Source organism: Dendropsophus ebraccatus, chromosome 13 (assembly GCF_027789765.1).
Source record: "Dendropsophus ebraccatus isolate aDenEbr1 chromosome 13, aDenEbr1.pat, whole genome shotgun sequence".
Classification (NCBI taxonomy): domain Eukaryota; kingdom Metazoa; phylum Chordata; class Amphibia; order Anura; family Hylidae; genus Dendropsophus; species Dendropsophus ebraccatus.
This window is the reverse complement of record NC_091466.1, coordinates 51,930,715-51,956,054: the sequence shown is the minus strand read 5'-3', so window position 1 is coordinate 51,956,054 and position 25,340 is coordinate 51,930,715. Positions and strand designations below refer to the sequence as shown.

Genomic DNA, 25,340 nt, shown 5'->3' with positions numbered 1-25,340 from the left:
TGTCATGACAATTAATAAAATGAGCTATGTGATTTATTATATATTGAGTATGTGGAGTGTCTTGTCTTATGAATATTTAGTTGCAATGTCTAGACACTGAGTGGCACCCCTGCTTGGGTAATACACATTTATATTGGTTGAGCCCCTGTTATTTATGAGCCCCCCGTTAGTTTTGTGTGTGTATGGTCACATCTGTAAAATCCTATTCTAAAACTTAGGATTGCAATAGAAAGTAACTTCTAAATCATGAAGTGGAGTCAGATAATACAGGATCCACCATTGACAAGAGAGAACCACTGAGAAAATCCATCCCTTCCCTGCATGTCATATAGCATGCCCACCTCCCAAATGCAGTCTTGCAACAGCTCGGGCAACATGGGTGTCCCCAAAATCTAAAAAAAGATACAAATCTAATATACAATCTAAAAAATTTAGCCTGAAAAAGCAGTAGGGTTCAGAATGTATTTTAAGTAAAAACAGTAGAGTGATACATTAAAGGGGTTATCCAGCGCAACAAAAACATGGCCACTTTCTTCCAGAGACAGCACCACTCTTGTCTCCAGTTTGGGTGCAGGTTTTGCTGCTCAGTTTTATTGAAGTGAATGGAGCTTAATTGCAAACCGCACCTTAACTGGAGACAAGAGTTGTACTGTCTCTGAAAGAAAGTGGCCATGTTTTTGTATCACTGGATAACCCCTTTAACAATATTAAAGGGGTTATCCAACGCTATTTTCCCCCCTCGTCTCCAGTTCAGGTCTAGTTTGCAATTAAGCTCCATTAACTTCAATGGAACAGAGTTCCAAACCCAAACCCCACTCAATCTGCAGACAAGAGAGGGGAAAAGTGGCCATGTTTTTGTAGCACTGGATAACCCCTTTAAGCATATTAACCGCACTGTGTATAAAATGTCGTCTTGTATAAAGAAGGGGAAGTAAATTGCTTTGATTTTTTTGTAATATTTTCTGCCTAGACCTTTTATTTCCTGTGTCTTGGCACCATACCTTATCATACATGTAGGTGAGATCTACTGCAGGAACGCCAAGAATTTGGAGGAATGCTCCGTAATCACTTCCTGACCCCAAGTCCCCCACACTGTAAAACAAAAAAAAAAAATTTAACAATCGGAAGTTTACAAGTTTGGTTTCTATGTAATGTATACAAGAGTTACATGTTAGGGCCAGTAGCAAACACAATAACACCTCTTCATATGAGTCTAGTGTGAGAAAAACAATAAAGGACCAATATCAATAGGTTCCTCTTGAAATATAAACTCACATGGTTTATTATAAATTATAAATAAGATATGAAATAAAAAAGGGCAATCATAAAATAAGTGGAGTATCACACAAAAAAGGTAACCTGTAGAAGTGAGCGAACCTTAAGCATACTCTGGTTCCACAGAATCCAAACTTTCTGCATCTGAATACGGGTGGCTGAAGAAGTTGGATGTGGCCCTAGGGAGTCATGGAAAACATTCATACAGCCTATGATCTATGGCTGTATCTATGTGTTCCAGGCCGCCCACATCTGCTATTGTATAGTAAATTTATATGGTGATAGTTAACCAGACACATGCAAATATATTACATTTCTCTTGTTTCTGGCCCTCTGTTTATTAAGCCCGGCTACTATTTATACCTTGGAATGTTTGGTTTGTGTGGTGATGGCTCATTCTTCACCCATGTATCATACACAGAGCTGCGTCCTGCCCGGACCTCATCTGGATTAGGGTTTTGTACCTTTATAGACAAAAACAGTTCTTTACATTGAGTTTTTTGGTGTTTGGGGTTTATCTATCTATCTATCTATCTATCTATCTATCTATGTGTGTGTATATATATATATATATATATATATATATGGTTTGGTGCTCTCCCCACTAGGAGGCACCCCTTGGCAATGGCCCTCCTTCTCTGGAGAGAGGGATATCTGGCTATTCCCATGTTTTGAGACTCGTAACTGAGGCTCCACGGACCCCCTTTTTTGCATATTCAAATTTTGTATGGGACAATCAATGGAGACTCGTAAATGAGTACTCCATTGGAATTTTTCACTGTTCTCCCTGAGTTCAGTTATTAATGTGTTTTGTTGGTGTGTATATATATATATATATATATATATATATCTACACTGTTAAACATCATAAACATTTTATACTTACCTCTCCGTGCTCCTCGGCTGTCCCAATGCAGTGTCGCTGCCCCCACTGACTGCAGCTCCGCTATTTCTGAGACTAAATCATCTGAGGAGTGACAGCTGGGCAAGCTGCCACTAATGAGACCAGTTTGTTTCAGAAGTAGCAGGGCTGCAGTGGTAAGCATAAAATGTTATGTTTAAAAATGCAGCAATATATAAAACATTTTGAAAATTTGGATAACCCCTTAAATATTATGCCTAGCAGCTTAAAGTGTCACTGTCGTTAAATTATTATTATTATTTTTTTGCAAAAATCAATAGTCCAGGTGATTTTAAGAAACTTTGTAATTGGGTTTATTAGGCAAATATGACATTATCTGCATTTAAAAAGACTTTCCCCAGGTCCCCTCCTCCTCTCCTTTCTGTCATCCACTGCTTGTGCTATGGAGAGGGGAGGGGGGAGGAGAAACTAGTGAGATTAGTCGGCAGCAGAGAGCAGAGAACAAAGGATTACACAACAGGGTGCCCACTGAAAGCTCTATTGAGAGGTCAGTGGTGACTTCAGAGGAGAGAGCCTGGTGATGTAGCTTTAAATTAGCTCTTTGTTGTCCTGTTTTGGAGCCTCATCTTCTCTCTTCCATAGACAACAATAAAGAGATAAAAATGCATTTTTCGGCTAATAAACTTAATTACGAAGTTTCTTAAAATCGCCTGGACTATTGTTTCCTGCAAAAAAATTTTTTAATGACAGTGACACTTTAAGGTATGAAGAAATAACAGGAATTAACAGACATAACCCAGAGATCTGGCTTCTAGGCCCAAACTGAAATGCCTATATAGTATAATAAGACACACACATTTTTTGCAGATAGTTTACAGATAACATACTGACCATTGTTCATGTTCCATACATGGCAGTAACAAACCACCCGCCTATCTATCCCAGATTGCATTAACAGACAATATAAGTTGACCTAAAACTGGATTAATAAAAGAAAAATGGGACATGGTTAAAATTAAGAAATGTGTGTGCACACTTAAAGTGACACTGTCACCTCCTTTTTGCATTCTGACATCTCTACACAGGTGTAAAGGGTAAATTTAGCGGTTTTCATACCTTATTTTATATCATACGTCATGGTGCTTGTTCAAGTAAAAAGTGTCCTTTTATCAACGGCAGATTGTATTAAGTGAGCGTGGCCTTGCGGCACTAGCGCCACTTAGAACGCCACAGTTGCCCCCGCCCCCTCGCCGCCCATTGGAACAGGCTGATCGAAAGGTCTAGACTCCACCCCCTTTACGTCGGTCAACCAATGGGCGTCAAGGGGGCGGGGACAACGGTGCAGTTGTGGGCGGGCTAAGTGGCGCTAATGCCACAAGGCCACGCCCACTTAATATAATCTGCAGTTGATAAAAGGTCACTTTTTACTTGAACAAGCACCATGACGTATGATATGACATAAGGTATGAAAAACGCTAAATTTACCCTTTACACCTGTGTAGAAATGTCAAAATGCACAAAGGGGGTGACAGTGTCACTTTAAGATATCATTGTCTTCACTCAAAGGCCTTAAAGACTCAGGCCTCATCTCCCTAAAGGCCATCTGATCTTCTAGAATTTTGTTTGGTAGAAATGAAAAAAATGGTGACAGAAATAGTAGAGAGACGGTAAAAAACGACTTTCTGAGAGCTAATTGCTTCTGTCCTTTAAGCAAGTGATTAAATATTAAAATTTGTACAATTCTAATGACCATTATACAATAATCCATAGAGATTCCTGTTGGGAAACACTGGCGAGGCTTTGGTGTCCAGGTTAATCATGGTCATTACTGATCGATCGTCTCCGTTAGAGATTATTCCATGGTCCAGGTTAGTGTAAGGTGGCATTTAGCGCGGTATTTTCATGCTGTGAGTTCTTAACAATAACAAAAGGTCAAGAATTAAAAAAAAATTGAATATAAACTCAAAAACTGAAGTTCATATTTTAAAGTTTTTTATTTGCAGACTACTTAAAGCGACTCTGTACATACAATCTGACCCCCCCAAACCGCTTGTATAGTCAGATAGCTGCTTTTAATCCAAGATCTGTCAGTTTTTGTCCTAAAAAAGCAACTTTTAAAACTGCAGCCCTGTGTCAAATTGGCGTGGCCTAGCGTAACAATGTCCTAGGATTGTGACACCCCTCTATCATTCCTCCCCGCCCTTTTCATCATTGGAAATGCCCCTAGAACAATTTTTCTTATTCATCACTTGTGTGAATACTGCACATGTGCTGGATAGTTAAGGCCCATGTGGAGTGTTCAGCCAGGTGAGGAATAGGAAAAATCCTTCCCAGGGGCATTCCTAGTGATGAGAAGGGCGGGGAGGAGGGACGAAGGGGTGTTGTAATCCTAGGGCGCACACACTTTAGGCCTCGCCAATTTGACACAGGGCTGCAAGTGTAAAAGTAGTTTTTTTATGACAATAACTGCATCACCTGCCGAACAGACCCCAGGACAGAGCCAGATTGTGGGTACAGAGTCACTTTAACCCCGTAAGAATTCACTACTTAACGCCTGTTGTTAATTTTTGTTTTTTATCCCTACATATTGAAAAACTGATCTTTTTTATTTACTGATGTGAGAGACCTAGGCCGTATTCACTCGATCCGTGGGAACACGGACGTAGAATGCATGTAACGGACTTCTCCCCCGCCCAAGCAGCATCTGTGATAAGATGCTGGGAGTGGGGGAACTGTATTCATATATGCTGCGCTGGTCACTTGCCAGATGGTTAGGTGTGACACCACTCCTGTGGTGGCTGGTCGAGGCACAGCTCAGGAACTGGCATCATAACAATATAACACCCGGCTGAGCTGTGCCTCGACCAGCCACCACAGGAGTGGTGTCACACCTAACCATCTGGCAAGTGACCAGCGCGGCGTATATGAATACAGTTCACAGGTATGCTGGAACACCTGCTTTTATTTGAGTGGTCTGGCTATACCTTTTTCCCCTGTTGACAGTTACCTGCTGGGCTGTTCAGGGGTCCCTTGGGCAATTATCACGGTGGTTCGGAGTGGAGTAGTGACCCACCTGGACTATTGGTACTGCCACCCACAAAAAGGGGAGAAAACCCAAGGATGGTATGCTTACTGTGTAGGTGTTCAGTGAAGAACCACAGAGTCCCATTATAATAGAATCTGTTTATTTGATATAGAAAGCAGGTTATACAGCTTTGCCTTGATATGGTATGTTAAACTTGAAGTGGCGGATCTACACTGAGAGATGTAACTGTGGTGAGAAATAGAAAGTTCAGAGAAGTAGAGAGGAGGACGTCAAGAGAGTCTTAACCCAAGTAGTAGTGTGCTCTGCTGGAACTTCGAGAGGTAGAATAAGTAGAGTACTTGAAAGAAGAGAGAATACTTGTGCCCGTGTTTTGACTCTTTGGTCTTTATACCACCTATTGCCCACTAGTGTCAAGTGACCCATCCTAAAGGGTGACACAAGCTGGAGGGTTCCCTGCTTACACCCATGCTGCGAGATAGAGTGCTTAGGCTTCTAGCAACTTTGCTCTATCTGGATCAGTTCCTTTTCCTTTTTATGGATACTGTCCTGCACTATGTTCCTTCTGGTTTTCGGCGTGGGTTGAGTTGATCCCTGACTTGTCCTCTCTAGTAGCGACTTAACACTGCATAGAGGTGTTGCGTGCGGGAAAACTGTGTCTAAGCCTCTACAGAATCCAGAGTGAAAAGACCCTACACTTCCTCTACCCATGTGACTTCCTTCCTACAGTGCATCTAAGGTGTGCTGTGAGTGGGTGAAGAGTGCGTGTGAGAGATGTAAAGAAAAAGGTAATAGGAGAAGAGAAGAAAGAACTCTCATTGGTGTATAGATCAGGTGAAACATAAGAAAACAATAACTTTTTAGTTTCCACAGCTGTTCAATATGTAAATAGTTACACATAATAACGACACCTATCTGTAAAACTCTGGTACTACTACATTACCACTTACACATATGAGTAGAGACTTTTGCGAAGAGTGTACCCAATAGCGACACCACAACAGCGCCTCGCGGCTGATTCATTACATGAGAGCGATGCATATGCATACAGTTCCCCCGCTCCCAGCATCTTACTGCCCGGGTGGAGGAGAAGTCCGTTACACGCATTCCATGTCCATGTTCCGTGCAGAACATGGAATGTGTGAATGTGGCCTTAGCAGCAATGGAGAAATGCCTCCTTAATGCACAGTTTACTGTGCAGAGATGCAGTTCTCGCCAGGGGATTGGGTTGCTAAGGAAATTTACCATGCCCAGTAAGTTCTATGCAAGAGCCCTAATCTAATTAATAGGGCTTGTGCACAGAACTCATTGGAAAATTCTTTGTCAACCTCATTCACTGTCTCTCTCCTTGTAATTGATATCCTTTTAAATAATGTTGACAACCTAAAGAGTACCTGTAATAAGAAAAAACTTTTGACATGTCCCAGTGACCTGTCAAAAGTCTTGTTCTGTTGGGCTTCGAGTGTTCAGACATCAGGTGTATGGAGCTGTGTGCCTGCTTTTGTATAGGTCCAAAGGAGGCGGCAGACAGGCTGAAGAGTGCTTTTGGGGGAAGGCGGGGCAAACACTTTTTTTTCTTTCTTTAGGTTTTTATCACCGATGTACTGTACTGTACTGTACTGTACACTACAATGTTTCTATATTATGGTGTATTATGCCCATCCATACACACACACACTACAATGTTTGTTTGTCAGTATTATGCTAAAATGTCAAATCTGGGAGCCATTGTAGTTTTTGAGTCAGTTAATTTGCAGCGCTTAACAACTAGAGAGTTATGTATTTGGTAAGCCACAATTTGAAATCACCTAATGGTTCTGCACAGTTAGCTTCTCTCTACCTGACACATACCCCCATGATTTCCCAGTAAATTTGCCTTTTGTGTGGCCAATTCGCCTGAAATTTGTCCTTTGAAAGCTGAAATATTAAACATCTTTTATATACACCACATGCTACTTATAGACTTTTTAACCTAGCAGGACTCCTTTACAAAGCCTGCATTTTGATATTTGATTTAGTTCCTTCGTGCTTAGTATAACTTTTATGCAGCATTTCTAGGTTTCCAATTCTAGCACAAAATAGTAGGTTCTTGCAGGATTAATGGTGACATTGCAGTGTCCCAGAGCGGGTGTTCCACTGCTTTATTGCAGCATATGTAGATCAGTACTATATGTTTGTAATCTTTGACATAGATGTAGTTTGCGCCCCCACCACCAGATGTCACTATGTGTTTCCCACTGTCTAGCATGAGTGAAGGAGAGACACAAGAAGGGTTAAAGGGGTAGTGCGGCGTTTAACATTTATTCACTAAATAACTCACATTACAAAGTTATACAGCTTTGTAATGTGTGTTATTTAAGTGAATGGCCCCCTTCCCTGTGTTCCCCCCATCCCCGGAAGTTTGGTATATTATACTCACCGACCCCGGACACCATCTTGGGCCACCGACTTCCTCTTCGGGAGGCCGGCTGGACCGCTCTAGCCGTCCCTCATGCCGGCCCCCCTCTGCCGCGTCATCAGCTGCTCAGCCGCAATTGGCTGAGCATAACTGTGCTCAGCCAATCGCGGCTGAGCAGCTGATGACGAGGCAGAGGGGGGACGGCTGGAGTGGTCCGGCCGGCCTCCTGAAGATGACGTTGTCGACCCAAGATGGCGGCCGGGTCGACAGCAATTGAGTAACTTTAATGCACCACACTTCCGAGGTGGGGGGAACACAGGGAAGGGGGCCATTAACTTAAATAACACAAATTACAAAGTTTTTTAATGTGTGTTATTTAGTGAATAAATGTAGAACGCCACACTACTCCTTTAACTTTGAAACTGTAAGTTTATGCCACTGTCTGCTGGTTTTACTGTGCACCAATGCCTGGGCTGGGTACTCCATATTCTTACAGGTGTGTTATAGCCTATCACAGTTTGCTTTCTTAACCTTCCTACCCATTCAGATTTCCCCTGGAAATATATGTAGTGGGGTTTAAGCTAGTTGGAGCATGTTATGTTATGGTGTGTTTACACAGAGAGATTTATTAGACAGATTATTGAAGCCAAAGGCAGAAATGGATTTGAAAAGAGAAGAAATCTCCTTTTTTTTTCTTTCTTTATGACTTGTTCCCTGTTCACAGTCTGTTCCTAGCTTTGGCTTCAAAAAGTTGTCAGATAAATCTCTCTGTGTAAATGTGCCGTAAGTCAGAGGTATTGTGAGAGAGGGCATCACAAGAGAGCCTACTGAGCAGACTCTTCCTGGGCCTGGCCTGGAGGCCAGGACCTATTTGTGGGACCCTACAGTGTGTCAGAGTGTACAAGCAACTCCTTATTTCCTCAAGCACACTCCATCCCTAGACTCGTACTGCTAGTGGACCTCATGGTAAAACTGTGATAGCGAAACGTGACACAACCCTATGTATGCTGGGTGGCAATTCCCCGGGTCCTGAAGTTCATCCCAGGTTTCAGTCATTGGCTAGGTAAGCGCAGCCAGCCAAGAACTCCACTGCAAATGTTAGGTTTACTTACAGGTACCCCCGATGGCTAGCTTGACCCACTAGATGGGGCCTACATTCCTGGTCTAGTGTCTCTCTGTCCCCAGAAGACAACATTATGCGGACATTCATTCCTGTGGGTGTAGGCACTCTATTCTAATGCCCCCACAGCTGAGTACCCAAGGGTCTGGATAGGGCCTCAACTACCTCTTCAAAATACCAAGAGTCCAATGTCACTACCATTGAGTAACGTAACTAAAGTCAAGTAACTAGAGACTGTCTTTGTATGTTTTCCCCCTGCGAGAGGCTGTGATTTTCCAACGTATACTTCTATATCTGTATCTACCAGCGAAGGAGCTGTGAACTTTTAGACCTATCTACCTATATCTGTATCCGCTAGCAAGAAGCTGAGAAACGGATTTACTGTATTGAACCCTGATTGAAAGAAAGGACTGTATTACTGTCACTTTGAGAGATTCAAGTAAGCGTTTTCCTGGCCAAGTTAATTGCTGGACTCTGGTTTCCTCTGCACAAACGCCTGTACCTATTCTGCTTTAAAAAAAATTGTGTGTCTGTACATCCAGGGGTGGGCACATACCACTCCTGGTCACAGTGACAAGTGCCTCACCGATAGATACCATCTTGCCCCCAACTAAACACCACCTGGCTCCCCTGGTTACTGCAACATCCCTGGTGGTCCAGGACAGTACATGGATTAATGGTAACATCTCTGGTGGTCTAGGACTGTATATGGATTAATGGTAAGTTCCTTGGGGGTCTAGGACTGTATATGGATTAATAGTAATTTCCCTGGTGGTCTAGAATAGCACAGGCATTAACGGTAACTAAAGATGAGCAAAGCATGCTTCGTTTAGCTTCATACGAAGCATCAGCATCAGCCTTTGAATCCCACTGTCTGCCCGCTCCATGGAGAAGGTGGAGACAGCCTGAGGACCGCCTTAAAAACATGGATGCAGGCATAGGCCATATGCTGTATCCATTATTTCCAGGGATGTATTCATGTTTTGCATGTGGTCCTTTGTTTGTCTCCATCTTCTCTACAGGGCGGGCCAACAGCGGGATTCAGAAACTAATGATTCTTCTTTGTTAATTCTTATTTGTACTCAATGGTAACATTCCTGGTGGTCTAGGACAATACACACATTAATTCAGTGGCGGAACTACCGCCATAGCAACCGTAGCGGTTGCTATGGGGCCCGCCGCATCAAGGGGCCCGGGCCCGGCCAGCTAGTTGTTTGTGTCCTCTCTCCTCTTAGAGTGCAGACAGTTTCTCCCTGGTTAGGCTACCCAGGGAGAAACTGTCTGCACTCTGTATCTGAACTCCGTGCCCGTGCGCTCCCCCTCCCCTTCTCTCCCTCCCTGTCACTGTGAGGAGAGGACTGCCTGGGTGATGTGTAGTGGCGTAGCTGCCGCCACGTAGGGGGGCCCGCGGGCCCCCCCCGATCAATCACTCTTGTGACCGCAAGCATTGTTTTGCTTGCGGTCACAAGAGTCCGGCTCCGTCTTCCACTGGCTGCTGCGCGGCTGCAGGGGGTGTCGCGTCTTATCCCCGGCAGCCGCGCATCCCAGAGCTCCCTGCGCGCCTTGGGCCCTGACTTCCGGTTCCGGCGCGCAGGGAGCTCTGGGATGCGCGCGCTGCCGGGGATAAGACGCGACACCCCCGGCAGCCGCGCAGCAGCCGAGGACAGACCAGGAGGAGAGAGGATCAACGTGGGAGCGCGTTGTCAGGTGAGTTACGTTTTTGTTTTTGTATTTTATCAGCCTGCACGGGGGTGGGGGTGGGGGGGGGAAGAGGGGAGCATCTATGAGGGAGGGGGGCATCTATGAGGGGGGCATCTATGAGGGTGGGTGGGGGGGGGAAGAGGGGGGCATCTATAAGGGAGGGGGGGAGGAGAGAGGAGGCCATCTATAAGGGAGGGGGTAGAGGGGGCCATCTATAAGGGAGGGGGTAAAGGGGGCCATCTATAAGGGAGGGGGTAGAGGGGGCCATCTATATGGAGGGGGGGAGAGGAGGCCATCTATAAGGGAGGGTGGGGGGAAGAGGAGGCCATCTATAAGGGAGGGTGGGGGGAGAGGGGCCATCTATAAGGAGGGCAACATGGGGGGAGAGGGGCCATCTATTTGGGGGGTCAACATAGGGGAGAGGGAATACACAGAGGGGGGCATATATTATTAGGAGGTCACATAGAGTCAGGGCTACCCACTAAATGAGGGTGTAAAGGGGACAATACAGATGTGCAGTGTGTATAGAGATGAGGATGGTGTCAGTGTGAAGAGACTAATATGTCTGTCTGGCAGATTCTGTGGATTTGTGGCTCGGAGAAGTTCTCATAACGGCCCAGGACGGATGGAGAAGAAGATGAAGAGGAAAGAACTCAGAGAAGACGTCTCCTGTGAGTCACCTGATATAACTGCATTGTAATATATATGGTGTATAGAACCTGTGTAGAGCTGGGGCCACCTCTATATGACTGGATGAGGTGATTTAGTATACTGGATTTGGTCAGTAACAATATGGTGGTGATGGTTGTGGTGTGGCGGTAATGTTTCCTTCCTATATACTGGTATTACTGGTAATATTAGTCTCAGTATACAGGATTTGGTCGGTAACAGTATGGCGGTAACATGTACGGTGATAATACTTTCTCTTCTAATATGCTGGTGTTATTGGTAATATCTGTCCTGGTGTGTGTGTGTATATGTGTATATATATATATATATATATATATATATAATATAAAATCCATCCAGCCTGCTACTGCACGTACTGTGTGTATATGTGTGGATATATATAGTATGTGCAGTAGCAGGCTGGCTAGATATATATCTATATCTAAGAAATTCAGAATGAATGTAGCACTTGTGTGGGATGAATGTGGTGCCAGGCGGTATATACCAGCGACCACCCGGTATAGGTAATATAAATCAGAAGAATACCGCAGCACTCATGGGATAGAATTCAACACAACGTGTTTGGGGAAATAAACACGTTGTGTTGAATTCTATCCCATGAGTGCTGCGGTATTCTTCTGATTTATATATATATATATATATATATATATAGTATGTGTGTGTGTAATATATATATATATATATATATATTATGTGCAGTAGCAGGCTACAGTCACAGTATGGCGGTATTGGTCAGGTATGCCATGTTGGTGTTATCCAGTCACAATATGGCGGTATAGGTTAGGTCTGGTATGGCAGTGTTATTCAGTCACAGTATGGTGGTATAGGTCAGGTCTGGTATGGCAGTGTTATTCAGTCACAGTATGGCGGTATTGGTCGGGTCTGGTATGGCAGTGTTATCCAGTCACAGTATGGTGGTATTGGTCGGGTCTGGTATGGCAGTGTTATCCAGTCACAGTATGGTGGTATTGGTCAGGTCTGGTATGGCAGTGTTATCCAGCACAGTATGGCGGTATTGGTCAGGTCTGGTGTGGCAGTGTTATCCAGTCACAGTATGGCGGTATTGGTCAGGTCTGGTGTGGCAGTGTTATCCAGTCACAGTATGGCGGTATTGGTCAGGTCTAATATGGCGGTGTTATCCAGTCACAGTATGGCGGTATTGGTCAGGTCTGGTATGGCGGTGTTATCCAGTCACAGTGTGGCGGTATTGGTCAGGTCTTGTATGGTGGTGTTATCCAGTCACAGTATGGTGGTATTAGTCAGGTCTGGTATGCAGATATTTAATGTGCAACCTTGTTTATATTTTAAGCAGTTAAAAACCACATCGAAAAAAAGTCAGACAATGCATGTGCTGAAACCATGCGTCCATTTCCTCCCCAGCAGCCAGGAGGGGGGGCCCCATTGGAAAGTTTGCTATGGGGCCCAGCCATTTCTAGTTACGCCCCTGCATTAATTGTACTGTTCTAGACAGCAGAAATATTACATAGATTAATGGTAACATTCCTGGTGGTCTAGGACAGTAGGACAGTAATTGTCCTACTGGTGGTCTAGGACGGTAGGAAAGTAATTGTAGCATTGCTGGTGGTCTAGGACGGTAGAAAAGTAATTGTAGCATTGCTGGTGGTCTAGGACCATACAGGGATTATTGGTAACTAGAGTTGAGCGAATTTACAGTGCAAATGAAGCCAAGTACTTTGCTAGTCTTGGTGGGGGGCTTGTGAGCCGGCTGCCCTTGAACTGTGTGCGTTCCACTTTGGGTGCCTGGAAAAGCTTCCCCGTTTCCCAGGATTGTATCCAGGTTTCACCGGCACCTGGAGCGGCATGCAGTTCAAAGGCAGCAGGTTGACAAGTTGACCGCGGAGACTAGCACAGTGCATCGCTTAGTTTGTTCTGTAAATTCACTAATCCCTAATGGTAGGATCTTTGGTGGCCTAGGGCAGAAAGGCTATAAAATGGTACCTATAGAAGTGATAGGAACTTACTGTACATCTGCATGCCCACCTTCTCATTTAAAGGCTGATTGGAAGCATACAGAAATGTTCTCGTAAACATTCACATATGTTGCTGGATGCTTATTATATCTGGATTATACATCAGGAGATGGTTTAACACTTGGAGCTTTCACCCATCCGTAACACTTGCTACCATGGTGCTGTCCTACCACTATACTGTAGTCCTTAGGATAAAGTCCCAAGCATTGTACCCCTCCTACAATCCTTTTGCGGTAGATGACTTGTGTGACGCTCCACAAATCCAGACAGACCTGGAATTACCCACCGCCACCTTATAACATCATAACAAAAGGCACATCTCTGACAATGGAGGAATTATCTGACACATGAGTCACGCTTCTTTAGAGCACGCTGATGGTAATGAAATGACAATATTTGCCTTTCCACATTACGCTCGATATTAATATTTGAAATGTCACAGATAAATATGTCACATTCCACTTAGGCTTCTTGAAAATGTTGATGTGAAAAGATAGCAGAATGTAAATTCTACTGCATGTAAGACCCGCTATGTTCTGACTGTTGAGCTATTGTAAGGTATTGTCTAGGTCTCATCTCAGGTTTACATCATAAAGGTCAGTTCACAAGGAAGGAATCAGCGCCAATATTCCGAGTAGAATCCCTGTCGTGGACTTCGCTTGGAATTCTGCCTGCCTCAACGCCTCATGTAAGGGCTCCGCACCTCTCCGCTCAAAAAATTGACATGTCGAGAGCCGTGAAGAGTGGAGGCGCCCTAAACTTTACATTGAGGCACAGAGGCAGACGGAATTCTGCGGAGTCCGAGGCGGGAGTTCCGCTTTGAATTTCATCACTGATTCATTAGTGTGAACTGACCCTTTAGATAGGTGCTGAAAGAAATGCTGCAAATATCCTCCTCCCTCTTCATGAATAATCAATGCTGCCTGGCCTCCTGCTCACGCAGCTGTCAGCCAGTGTCTCTGATAGCAGATCAGTCCTCTGTAGGCAGGTTGTCTCTAAAAGAAACATTCAGATATAGTTGAATCTCCGACCCCAAATGTGTTGGAGCTGTGTTCTAGGGGTAACTCATTTGTCTAGAGACCTTTATCTGAGTGTTTCTTTCAGACATAACCTGCCTGCAAAGCACTGATCTGCAATCAGAGACACTGGCTGACAGCTGAGCGAGCAGGAGGCTGGACAGCATTGGTTATTCATGAAGAGGAAGGAGGGGTTAGGTTTGCCAGAATGCAGCACAAACAATACTTTGACACTTCATTACAGTAGGATTGATAGAAGCAATTATTGGCCGTTTTTGGCAGACGATCTGCTGCCATTGCACCGTGTAATAGGAGCGGGGGCAGCAGACTGCCGCTATCTCCTATGGGCTATGCCCCCCCCACACCTGCACTTACCTGCTTACTGTCAGTGCGTGTAACAGCGCCAGCAGCAAGCGGAGAACAAGGGGCAAGCGGGTGCTGACCTAACAGCTTGGCGCTTGCTTGCTCCGGTTGATCGCCCTATGTAATAGGGGCTTTAGTCTGTATTACGTTGTCCCTGATATCTTCATAGAAAGAAATACGGGGCCAAAAGATGAGTCACTTGAACATCTAAGAACATGTATGGATGATGCATTCACACCATGTTGCTTATTGCAATCCAACCATGAAGCATCCTGGGTGAACCGGACCTCGGTGATGAAGCATGGGAAGCTTTGATTGTATATCCAGAATCACTACGTAAATCCTACAGTGCAGCATCGGATAAATACTATTGTACTGTTCTGATGGATGTACCTTTTTGGCAGCCGCATACAGAAGTTTATGCAGGATGGGAGTAGCAAGTGCTTGGAGGGTGGAATTTCCTGTGAGGAAAAGATTTCATCGTGAATCGAGAAGTGTTTTCACAAGAACAAATAAGACAAAAGATAAACATAACCTAAATGTTAGTGAGATAACGCTAAGGCAGCGAGAAGTTACAGCCATAAGTAATGTTATCTTCATCTCCGATGAACTGGAAAGCCACATGGAAAAAAAAAAATCTGCCGAATCGCTCAACAAAGCACTTTCAGCTCCAGAATGAATTGTCAAATAGATGAGGTCAATGTATATTTTTAAACCTCTTCAGTAAGCAGCATTCATGCTGCCAGTCTATTTCCTTTTCAGCCTCTAAAATCCTACATTATCTGCTATTTGCTCCATTACTTACCATCTGCCGTGAGCTAGAAGCTGGTAGTTTTAACAATTCTCAGAGTTAGAATGATGGCGAATTGACTGCATTTTTGTCAAGTGGTGGAACATTTATAGAGCGTGCGGCCACTGAGCCAGCCGTACCGGAAAGGAATTTTATATCTAACCACTTAATGGTCACATTAAAATTAGAATAAGGTTTTGTTCCCACATTTACATTTTTTTTTTTGCATTTCTTTGTTTACGTAATTAAAGCCATGATTATGTGGGCTCACTCTGCAATTTTTTTTTCTATTGTGATCAGTATTACCAGGCTTCAGTGCAGGAGTTTTTCTTGTCATAACTGATCTGATGAAGCCTGGTAATGCTAAGTAGAGATAGGCGAATTTACATTACAAACAAAGTGAATCGCTTTGTTTGCTTGGCAGTTGGTTTATATGGTAGCTGCCTTTTGATCTCATTGCCGCTCCGTACCGTTCTACCCTGCACCTGGAAAAGCTGGATCCAGTCCTGGGAAACTTCTACTAGTTTCCAAGGACTGGATCCAGCTTTTTCAGGCAGTTGGGGTGGAGCAGCACGTAACGGCACTGAGTTAAAAGGCAGCTGGCATATGAGCCGACTGTCCAGCAAACAAAACGATTTGCTTCGTTTGTATTGTAAATTCACTGATCTTTAATGCTAATCACATGACAAAGCCCAGACAGTCATTTTGGACAAATCAGTTAGGCTCTAATCATGTTAACATAAAAAGCAATATAACTGCGAATGTGCGAACACCACTCTACTGAAAAAAAATAGTTTTTAGTAAACTTTAACTGTTCCAAGTTGATCTAGTTGGATACAGTGATTGTATTTTAACCCTTTAGGCTGTGTTCACTCAGTGTGCTTTTTTTCCCTAGTTTTTTAACGCATTTGTATAATTGCAGTAAAAAAAAAGAGCCATTTCTGCCTTGATTCTGGCAAAACCGCACTGCATGAAATCCAGCCATAGGGCCCTTGCACACTGAGGAAATCACACAGATAACTTGGCGCGGATTCCATGCGTGCTCCAACTTGACTATCTGCCCGTCCCATAGACTCCATTCTATGCTCCGCAGATTCAGCCATCCACCCAAAGAATTGACATGTCACTTCTTTGGGCGGATGTTGGAATCTGCCTGACCCTAGAATGGAACCTATCGGACTGGCGCAATTTAAAGTGGGAGTGTGGGCGGGGGTGGTTGGGATGAGAGATGGAATCTGAGTGCTTTCCTTAGTGTGCAAGGGCCCATAGTGATCAAACCTTTAGCTTTAAGAGTGGTTAAAGAGAGTGTTCCACCAGGTACATCCTCTTTAACCTGAAGCCACAGATTGAACGGCGCCGGCACGGGCAAGCCGGTGCCGCGGTCCATTTTCCGGACCGAGGCCCGGTTCCCGTACACGGCGCCGTTCTATGCACCGGAACGGGGCGGTGCTCAAGCACTGGAGGAAGGCCAGCCCGCCCCCAGTGGGAGGGAATCCCCTCCCCTCCATGACACTGCTCCCTTAGAATCAATGGAGCCGCGTCATACAGGGGAGGGAATTCCCTCCCACTGGGGGTGGGCCGGCCTGCTTGAGCACCATCCGGTTCCGGTGCATAGAACGGCGCCGTGCATGGGAACTGGGCCTCGGTCCGGAAAACGGACCGCAGCGGCTTGCCCGTGCCGGCGCCGTTCGATCTGTGGCTTCAGGTTAAAGAGGATGTACCTGGTGGTACATCCTCTTTAAGCATTTTTTTCAAGCCTAATTTTTCTGTAGACCTTGTATTTTCCAGGACAAGTTGTCATTTTATAGGAAGTGACAGGTACACTTAATGGGACTATGTCATCAGAAAATGACTTATTGTTGAAATGATGTTTTTATGTTAAAAAATTTTAAGATTTTTTTTTTCAAATTTTCAATTTTTCTATCTATAATATAAAATATAAAATAAATAGCTTGTAGTTTTCATTCTGACTACTGGGGATAAAACTAAGCTGAGATTTCCTGTTGTGATAAGATAAGACTGCTTTAAAAGATCTGTTTAGCATTGCAGCGGCATGTGACACCAGTAGATAGATAGCATCAATGCAACAGCAGCTCCCAGTGGAATGACCTCTTCAAAGATCACAGAGCGCGCTCAGTTATGTTTCAAATTCATCTTAAGGGGATAGTCTATTGTTGTCTATGTCAATGAGTCTTGCTGTAAAGCATGTCACTAAATGCTGTTAAAGGGGTAGTTCACCCAAAAAAAATTTCTTTCAAATCAATTGCTGCCATGAAGTGCCAGAGATTTGTAATTTACTTCTATTAAAAAATCTCAAGCCTTCCAGTACTTATCAGCTTCTGTATGCCCAACAGGAAGTTGTATTATTTCCAGTCTGGACAGCAGGAGAGGTTTTCTGTGTGGATTTGCTCCTGTTTTGGACAGTTCCTGACATGGACAGAGGAGGCAACAGAGAGCACTGTGTCAAACAGGAAAGAAAACACCACTTCCTGCTGGACACACAGCAACTGATAAGTACTGGAAGACTTGAGATTTTTTAATAGAAGTGAATTACAAATCTCTGGCACTTTATGGCACCAGTTGGTTTGAAAGAAATTTTTTTTGGGTGGACTACCCCTTTAAGAACAGCCCAGGCAATATGGCAGCCCCCTTGACAATGTACAAATAGTGAAAATATTAAATAAAATATTAAAGTCAGAAAATAGAAAAAGATTAGAATTAATGAACAATTTTTAGTATCTGACTCTTATCCGTAAAAGAAAATTTAGGTGACACATCCCATTAAAAAAAAAAAAATAGAATGGAGTTTTGATATGAATTTTATAAGTTTTACTCATCAATATATTTTATGAGCAACATTCTAATAGGACACTGGCCCTATTAGATAAGGGTGGTTGGGGAAAAGTTGTCGGTCACTATTTGGCAGTTTGTATCTGAGCTGGAAGAGTCCATTGTGTGGGGGGAGATCTGTGCTGTTCTCTTCCTGGATGCTGGATGATTGTATATGAGCAGCAGTGTAATATGAAGATTTCCTGTGTAATATAGTGGAGGAGGAGAAGACCTAAGTAGTGTAGCAGTGACCTCTGTCCTCAATGTGGTGTTTTCTTTCTGTGAGAAGATTGTGTTTTTCTTCAGTCTTCTATGACTGCAGCAGGCTGTGTGTGTGCGTGTGCGCGTGCTATGGCTGCGGCAGGCTGTGTGGCTGTGTGTGTGTGCACTATGGCTGCAGCAGGCTGTGTGTATGTATGCTATGGCTGCAGCAGGCTAAGTGTATATGCTATGGCTGCATATGTCGGCCCTGATAAAATTCAGGAGTTGGAGATGGAGCTACGGCTTACCGACTCCACAGCCTGGTCTCAAGGTTTAGAAATGATCAATGGGGGAGTTTATTTTATAAAAATCTTTTCACTATAATTTTGTACTATAGCCGAGGCTGCAGAAGTGAAACAGTTGTCACCGTAAGAGCTGTGCTGGGCCAAGTGATAAGTCATGTGCCTGTCAAGACCGATAAAGGCAGCAGAATGGAGATCTGTTCATATGAGAATAGGGAAGAGTTTTCTATTGATGGACCCTTGACCGTGGGCAGCTGGTTAAAAGTATGTGCATGGCTCTAAAGCAGTCATGTCAAACTCTGGCCTGCGGGCCAAATCTGGCCCGTGGTGCCATTATTTTTGGCCAGCCAGGCAATTCAGAGTTTGAATTATATCTGGCCCACCATGGCTACTACATAAGAGACTATGGGGGAAGGCTGGCTACTATATAAGAGACTATTGGGAGGGCTAGCTACTATATGAGACATTTGGGGGGCTGGCTACTATTTGGGCACTATTGGGAGGTCTGGATAATATGTGGGGCAATTTTGGTTGGCTTGGCTACAACATGGGGCAATATTGGGGGGGGGGGCTGGCTATTACATGGGTTGGGGTTTAATTATATCATAGCAATTTATCATGTCATTTATCACTGACATCACTGACAGTGCCAGGAACACTGCATTCGCGCTTCAATAATTTTCGAGGTTGGCCCACGACTTTGTCCAATTTTTAGATTTTGGCCCACTGTGTATTTGAGTTTGACACCACTGCTCTAAAGGAAATAAAAAAAAATTCCCTTTTTTTTTTTTTTTTTAGAGCAGGACACTTTTTTTTCTCTTTTTCTTATTGCAGTTTCTATTTACTTTTGCAGGATTTTTTTTGTAGGCATGCTCTGTAACCTGTGCAGAGGCCATTGTGCAAGGGGACATTACTGTGATTACATTTAGTCTGGGCCTTTTTTTAAATCTGTGGTATGCCTGATGCACGTTACTTATTTGACCTCTTACTTTGATTGCATTTCAACCTTACTTTTATTTAGGTTTTCAAACTTTTATTTATTTTTTTTGACCGCCTAGGGGACTTGTAAGATCAGTAACTTATAGAGATTAAAGCGATTGTACCATGGGGAATAGCATTTCTTTTTAACATTACCTTGCCGGCAGCGAAGTAGAGAATCCCAGTGGCTCAGTCCGTTTTTCAAAACACTTTCCATTTCCCGTGCTTCGCACCATCTTCGTCTTAAGCTCTGGCTTGGCTCTATGTACTGGAGGTGCCCCCCCCTCCCCAGTATTCCCTCTTCTATGTGACGCAGACCTGTTGATTCCAATAGAGTCGTGTCACAGAGGGGAGGGGATATCGTCAGATTGGTGGGGCGCCGGGCCCACCTCCAGTGCAAAGAGCCGGGCTAGTGCACAAGAAGAAAACTGCGCAGAATGTGGGAACTAGTGGGTTTTACAAACCTAAACTTTCTGGAAATTCATGCATCTCTATAGTTAATGTTGCTTTTTTTATTTTTCCTTTACCTGAAACGGCAATATCCACATTGAGGTAAGCCACAGCCCGAGCTCCTAAGACTTTTCCCAGTTCCTGTTGGAAGGCATCATTTCTATTCAGTCATTCCAAATCTGCATCGATATACATTGCTAGTCTGCATTATGGGCGATTAGAGATGAGCGAATTTCAATTTATACTGGTGGCTCGAGATGGATGCAGACTTAAGGCTGCCTGGAAAACATGGATACAGTCTATGGCTCAAGATTCGCTCGTCCCTATGGATGATTCATTCATAAGACAGAATGAGTAGTATAAGGTCAGGCAAAGACATTGGTGGAGATAATTATAACCCTTTCTGTCAAAAAAATCTGGAAACTCACTTCTACGCTTTCGGCAGAGCCCATAAGTCCGTATTCCTCTGCTCCCCAGCTGCAGAATAGTATTGATCGTCTTGGCCGCCAACCTGTGGTAAAACAATGCAGACTTTTTTTTTTTTTTTTATAATATCAACATAAAAAAAGAAGCTAGAGCAATGAAGTCATGTAAAAGATTAGATATTAAAACTGCTATTTTTATACATCAGAAAATCAGCATACATGCCATGGTAAATCTTCCCCATACTTGGAGCCTGTACTACTGGATCGGGCACTCTGTGATCTCCTCCAGCATTAGATGGAACTTCATAGCTGTGAGTACAGGTTATTCCTCATTCAAGTATTATTGCAACGGTAGCCAAGGTTGTCAGGATCCCCCCCAACAGAGTGCCATGTGAATTTGGACAGGCCACCTCTCCCAGTAGCCCCCTCACCTCAAGTACAAGTCATAACTACCTCCAGTCTAAACTGCTCAAGTAGTATTTCTCCAAAACCTCTTACAAGGCACTTTGTAAACTGAGCCTTGAAAACTGCTCTGTACTGTGTCTTTAAGAAACTGCCCAGAAAAGTTTCATCTTTTTATGTCCTCTTGAATTTACTAACTTGCACCACCACACCACATAGGGGCACACCAGGGATAACCTTTTAACAGGTGTGAGCTATGTGACAAGTGCTGTAGCGGTACTGTAAGATCTAACACCCTAGGTTACTACATACATGTAATATGTTTGTATGATGTGAGCAAATATTTGTTTTTCCGTAAACCTTTTTTTTTTTTTTTTTGCATATGGTCACATTTCATAATATTTTGACAAAATAAGTTCCATAAATAGGTATCTACTATTAAATATATATCAACATTAAATATATATGTAACCAAGGCAGTAAAATGTACGATATTCCTAATGATCCAGTGTTTAGTATGTAGGTTTCTTAATGAACAATCTAAAATTCCTATACATGTTGCTTCGCGCTGTTTTCAGTGTACATGTCCTGTAGATATAAGCGGGCATCGGAGGGTCGGAGAATATATTCTATTTGTAGATTCCAAGAAGAGCGCAACCACCTCCTGCTGTTATTGTAAAGCTGCTGAATTACGATCCCAATAATTCAGAGAACGAGGATAACAGGATAGCAATAGAACCAGGATTTACTACTGAGTCAAGTGTCTCCAATCAGCTGAGGAATATATAATGTAGTGTCTCTAGCACAGATGTTATCCTGCAGGAATAGAACTAATGGCCTTACAATTGAAAAAGCATTTTCCCACTATTGAAAAAAAAAAAATTGGAAATGTGATTCCTTTTGTAGCTTGAAGCCGTTTATTATTCTGTTGTTCAGGATCTGTTACTTTGGTGTTATACTGCAAAGGTAATAAATCCTATGGCCACTGTAGTGGCTATTGGTGGTTCTGAACCCATTTAAAAAAATAACAAAAAGAAAATTTAGGCATTATTTACGTACAGTTTTGTGGCATTTTTCTAAAAATTGTATTTTCAGTACCTGCATTTTTCGTGGTTTTTTTGTTTTGTTTTGTTTTTCTGCGGAGTTTTTCCTCTTACAAGCCAAGGATTTCTCTTAAAAATTGGTGGGAAAAATGTACAAAATTGCACCAAAATGGTGACATACTCGACAGACGTTTTTTTTTTTTTTTTTTTTTTTTTTTTAAAGCAGAAATAAACACAATTGAGGCCCCATGCACACATCCGTGTCTGTTTTTATGCTCATGAAATACTGATCAAGAAGTTCTTCGTGAGGCTTCAGGAAACCATCAGGATTTCTTGACTGTAAAAACTGAAAGAAAAAAAGAAAGCCACACTTGCCAAATGCAGCAGTGCCCTCCTCTCTTCTTCTCTCTTCCTGCTCTGTGAGTGTGCAAGTGACGCATAGCTCTGGGGGGGATGAGAATGGCATCTTTTGGTCAGAGGCATAACGCTGCCTTTGGCCCGAAGAGTGAATGACAGGACGAGGAGTCAATGGCTCCTCACCCTGTCAAACTGTGCTACATTTAACTGTATGCACAGCACCCAGCAGTACTTATCTGGAATTTTTAACAGTTTTCAGATGCACATACAGTGCTGTCTAGAATTCCGGACGCTCTCATGGGCTTTTATTTTATCAGTGCTAGAATTCCAGTTGAGAATAGGATCTGCTGTATATTTTATGCACTTATTTTGCGGAGTGGACACCTTTCAGTAAATATCCTGAAGGGTGAGCTTGCCCAATACAAGCCTGTGGCTCAGGAAATTAACCCAACATTATGGGATGAATATACCTAGTGCATGTGTTTGTTTGTTTTTTTAATAAAGTTAAAAACACACAGGGTAAAAAAATTATAATTATATTACTCAATTATTATTTAGTTTTATAGAGTTACTGTAACTAGATTTTACTTGCAAAATGGATTTATTCACGTCTTTTTCGGTCACCGCTGCAGAATGTTCTATTGAACGGGATTCAGTATAAAGTAAAATAACATTAAACATAAAAATATTGTGCATTCTTTCTTCTTTTTAACCTCACAGACTCATTCGTAAAGTGCTGTTCTTATAAAGTAAATGGTTTTATCAATGTGCAAAGAATGCCCGCCAAGAGCCAGGTAAAGCTGTGTTCTGTCAGAAGTCTTTGAAAACTATTAAAAGCTGCAATGTTCTGGGCTTTAAATAGCTTTGAATTTATTAATATAAAAGCAAGAAAACATAAAACATACACAATTCCACAGAAATCATAAGACTGAGATATATGGCTCAGGGCACATCTAACTTCCACTTTGGCCTCTTGCAATGGTCCTTCATAATAATCAAAAAAATAGTCACACACCAGCCAAGAGTATTAACTGTATGCATGTCCAATTTCTTGAAGCTTTGCTACGCTCCATAAAACATCCAATAACTACAGTTATAGGCGGTTGCAAGAAACATCAGCAATACTTAAAGTATAATGATTTGAGGATAATGACTCTCAAACCACGGCATGTCCAATCTCTTCAAGAGTCATTATTCTCAAATCATTATGCTCCAAGTATAACTGAAATATATTGCTCCGCCATGGTTATAGTAAGTGATCCTCCATAGTCACCCACACACAAATTTTTTTTTTACCTAACTTTTCTAGTAGGGATGAGTGAGTTTACAGTACTAGCAAAGCGCTTTGCTAGGCTCAGCAGCCGGGGGTGCTGGGTTAAGCTGGATCCAGGCCTGGGAAACTGGTAGAAAATTCCCGAGACTGGATCCAGCTTTTCCGGACACCCGAAGCAGTGCGAGACAGAGTTCAAAGGCAGACTGCTGACAAGCTGACCGCTGAGCCTAGCGAAGAGCTTTGCTAGTACTGTAAACTCGCTCATCCCTACTTTTTAGCACAATTCTCCCCATCTCTTGACTATAACCTCCTGACATTCTTTTCTTTCTCCTATACTTTAGCAATAATTTTGCTACCCCAGTGACATTGTAGTGTCCCAGCACAGGTGTGCCACTAAGTTTCTTTTGCACCTGAGCAAAGTAACTCACTCAGGTTCTTACAAGGGGATAAAGGAAAAGTGTACTATGTGTTTTCCCCCACTAGGTGTTGCTATTGTATTTATTGTAAGCAGGGGTGGATTAACTTTACCATAGATCCCGGGCTGTTTAACAAGCCTGGGCCCCCCACCCCACTGTAACTATGGCATGGTGTTTATAGCACAGGATAGATGATGCTCTGATCTGTGCAAAATTGAGGTAAAAAAGCAGCGATTGTTTGCAAATCATGGCAGAACTGTACCCAGGAGACAATACACACTGAAAAAATAAGTCCGTTTGGGTGACCATGGGCCCCCCAGGAGCTCAGGGCCCCAGGCTACCGCCTGAAACTGCCTGTTATAATCTTCTACTGATTTTAAGCACAACTGAAGGTTTCATGGGTTAACTGTTTTGTGTCACGTGTTATGTTCTCTCCTGTCAAAAGTGCAGGTCTTTTCCCCTCTTTTTTTCTGCCTATCGTCTCTCTTATACACACAGCCCCACCAATCACATCCTAGCTAAGTTGTCCCTATAAAAAGGAGCTAGTTCCTGGTAGGAAGGTTTTTTGATAGTTGTCTTCATTCAGTAGAGGTGGAGAGAGATGCACACACAGCCTGAGAGATTTCTTTTATGCAAGTAACTACCGCTAGCATGCAGTGGTAGAAGGATTAAAGGGAACCCGTCACCATTAAAATGCTACCTAAGCCATGCTAAAGAGTCCAGTCCATTGAGTGACACCGCCCACTGGACTCCTAAACACAGAATGATGAGGGATTTGAATCAACATTTTGCAAGTTAAACTGAATCTTTTCCCACAAAGATATATATCAATCCGCTCAGTTCTTCATGCTCTATAATCTGATGGAGATAGATTTGATAGCATTGTCTTGGTGAAAGGTTTAAAGAGGGAGTGACATCCTCTGAGGAACACCTTGCCCATGTTAGGGATACCTTCCACAACACACAGGGCAGTCACCGGGAGTTAGGTACTGACCCCAGTTGGACAAAGCTGCAGTTAAACCTATGTATCCTACTGTAATGGTGGCTATTCTGGGACGTCTTGGAAAGACTGCTCACCCCAGGTATCCTGACACTATAAGGCATAAGGCTGTCAGATCTACTGTATCTGTATGTAAGTATGAGTATCTTCTTTTTCTTCTATTCTCAACCACATTATCCTGGCAGAGTACGCTACTACATTGGGCAGGGCCCTTAAGATGCTCCTCTACTCCACTCTACTCTTACTTCACCAAGACCCCCCCCCCCCCCCTCCCCAAACCGCTTGTACCTTCGGATAGCTGCGGGTGATGCTGTTATTGTCCTAAAAAACAACTTTTAAACTTGCTCCCTCCTCCCCGCCCTCTTCATCATTAGAAATGCCACTGGAACATTTTCTCCTGTCTGAACATTGCCTT

General features: G+C 43.2%; 1 protein-coding gene across 1 annotated transcript in view; it reads right to left on the bottom strand.

The window, feature by feature from the left end:
* Nucleotides 1–25,340, bottom strand: part of LOC138770556 (N-acetylated-alpha-linked acidic dipeptidase 2-like) — a 62,003-nt gene that overhangs the window by 21,831 nt on the left and 14,832 nt on the right. Inside the window, exons 9-13 of the mRNA XM_069949661.1 lie at nt 20,438–20,520; nt 20,087–20,150; nt 14,853–14,920; nt 1,639–1,739; nt 1,002–1,092 (exon numbers count right to left, since the gene is read on the bottom strand). Of these exons, the coding sequence (XP_069805762.1) occupies nt 1,002–1,092; nt 1,639–1,739; nt 14,853–14,920; nt 20,087–20,150; nt 20,438–20,520 (407 nt within the window). The remainder of the gene's footprint in view (nt 1–1,001; nt 1,093–1,638; nt 1,740–14,852; nt 14,921–20,086; nt 20,151–20,437; nt 20,521–25,340) is intronic.